Source organism: Staurois parvus, unplaced genomic scaffold, assembly GCF_062004578.1.
Source record: "Staurois parvus isolate SC_StPar_1 unplaced genomic scaffold, SC_StPar_1.0 ptg000191l, whole genome shotgun sequence".
Taxonomy (NCBI): Eukaryota; Metazoa; Chordata; class Amphibia; order Anura; family Ranidae; genus Staurois; species Staurois parvus.
Genome location: NW_028317987.1, coordinates 2,371,505 through 2,373,292, shown reverse-complemented (window position 1 = coordinate 2,373,292; position 1,788 = coordinate 2,371,505). Strand labels below are relative to the sequence as shown.

Genomic DNA, 1,788 nt, shown 5'->3' with positions numbered 1-1,788 from the left:
CCATCCTCTGTATTCCCGGGATTCCACACAGGAAGGTCACACCATCCCTCATCATTACAAGGTTGGTGGGATGGAGCATCTAGAACATGGACTTGTAAAAATGATGAGTGGAGTTTTTTATGTGAGTTTTTTTTACAGATAATATATTTCCTTGATTTAGAGTGGAGATCCAATCGATATAGAATTTGAGGTGAAAGCAGAAGAAGAAGAGGCGTATGTGAGGGATGATCAGCAGTCTATGGAGGAGGATGGAATAACGGGGACATTTATAGAGGAGGACACTCCTACAGAGATCAGCACAGGTGGGTCATGAACACTAAATCCATTCCTCCACCCATACTGCTCACTGATTGGTCCAGAGTAGGGTGGGGACTGGGTGATATCAGCCTGTAATCCCCTGGTCACTTTCCTGTGCTGTGTTCCCCATCTTGCCTGATGTGGGTGGAGTCCTGGTTTGGGGGAACCAATCAGCTCCTGTCTAGTAATCCTCTTTGTCTTTGTATTTTAGTCCATGGCCGGGAGATGAGGAAAACCTCCGAGGATTGTCTCACTTTGTCTCCAGACTGGAAAATAGAAGATGAGGACATCACACAGTATAGTCCAGGAGAAAACCTGACTCCTTCCAATGTCCATCCGGCACCACCCAGTGTAGATGGACCATCGGATTCCTCGTATCCTGAGGAACCTCAGACTGTGCGGGACCGGGCCGGCCTTCCAACAGAGAAGAGATTCTCCTGTACTGAGTGCGGGAAGGGTTTCTGTTATAAATCCCATCTTAATGTGCATAAAAGATCTCACACAGGGGAGAAGCCATATTCCTGTCCTGAGTGTGGGAAATGTTTTTCAGACAAGTCACATCTTTCCAGACATCAGAGATTGCATGTGGGTGAGAAGCCATATTCATGTCCTGAGTGCGGGAAATGTTTTGCACAAAAATCAGATCTTGTCAAACATGAAAGGTCTCACACAGGTGAGAAGCCATATTCTTGTTCTGAGTGCGGGAAATGTTTTGCACAAAAGTTCATTCTTTACAGTCACCAGAGATCTCATACGGGGGAGAAGCCGTATTCCTGTCCTGAGTGCGGGAAGTGTTTTTCATACAAGTCACATCTTTCCAGACATCTGAGATTGCATGTAGGTGAGAAGCCGTATTCATGTACTGAGTGTGGGAAATGTTTTGTACAAAAATCAGAACTTGCCGTACATCAAAGGTCTCACACTGGGGAGAAGGTATATTCCTGTCCAGAGTGTGGGAAATGTTTTACAACGCATTCCAGTCTTTACAAACATAACAGATCTCACACAGGGGAGAAGCCGTATTCCTGTTCTGAGTGCGGCAAATGTTTTATACGAAAATCAGAACTTGTCATACATTTGAGGTCTCACACAGGGGAAAAACCATACTCCTGTTCTGAGTGCGGGAAATGTTTTTCACAGAAGGTCACTCTTTATAAACATCATCAGAGGTCTCACACGGAGGCTACTTACAAGTGAGTGTGGGAAATTGTAAAAAAAACTTGTCATACAATAAAGATCTCACAAGGTGGAGAAGCCGTATTCCTGTCCTGAGTGTGGGAAATGTTTTTCAGTGAAGTCCCATCTTTACACACATCAGAGATCTCACACGGTTGAGAATCCACTTTCCTGTCCTGAGTGAGGGAAATGTTCCTCACTGAAGTCCTGTCTTCCTGTACATCAGGGGTCCCACACCACCCTGGATGTGTATTAGTGCCTTGAGTGCGGGAAATGTCTTCTAGATGAATGTTGCTGGACATCCCAGCTCTCATG

The 1,788-nt window shown here is 45.3% G+C and overlaps 1 protein-coding gene across 1 annotated transcript; it reads left to right on the top strand.

Moving 5' to 3' along the window:
* Nucleotides 1-512: 512 nt before the first annotated feature.
* Nucleotides 513-1,557, top strand: LOC149461857 (uncharacterized). The gene has a single exon (XM_089677641.1). It carries the CDS (start codon nucleotides 523-525, stop codon nucleotides 1,492-1,494), a length of 972 nt encoding a protein of 323 aa, XP_089533767.1. The 5' UTR covers nucleotides 513-522; the 3' UTR covers nucleotides 1,495-1,557.
* Nucleotides 1,558-1,788: the final 231 nt, after the last annotated feature.

Coding starts and splice junctions, on each gene's coding strand:
- LOC149461857 (XM_089677641.1), top strand. CDS start 523: ATGAGGAAAACCTCCGAGGATTGTCTCACTTTGTCTCCAGACTGGAAA.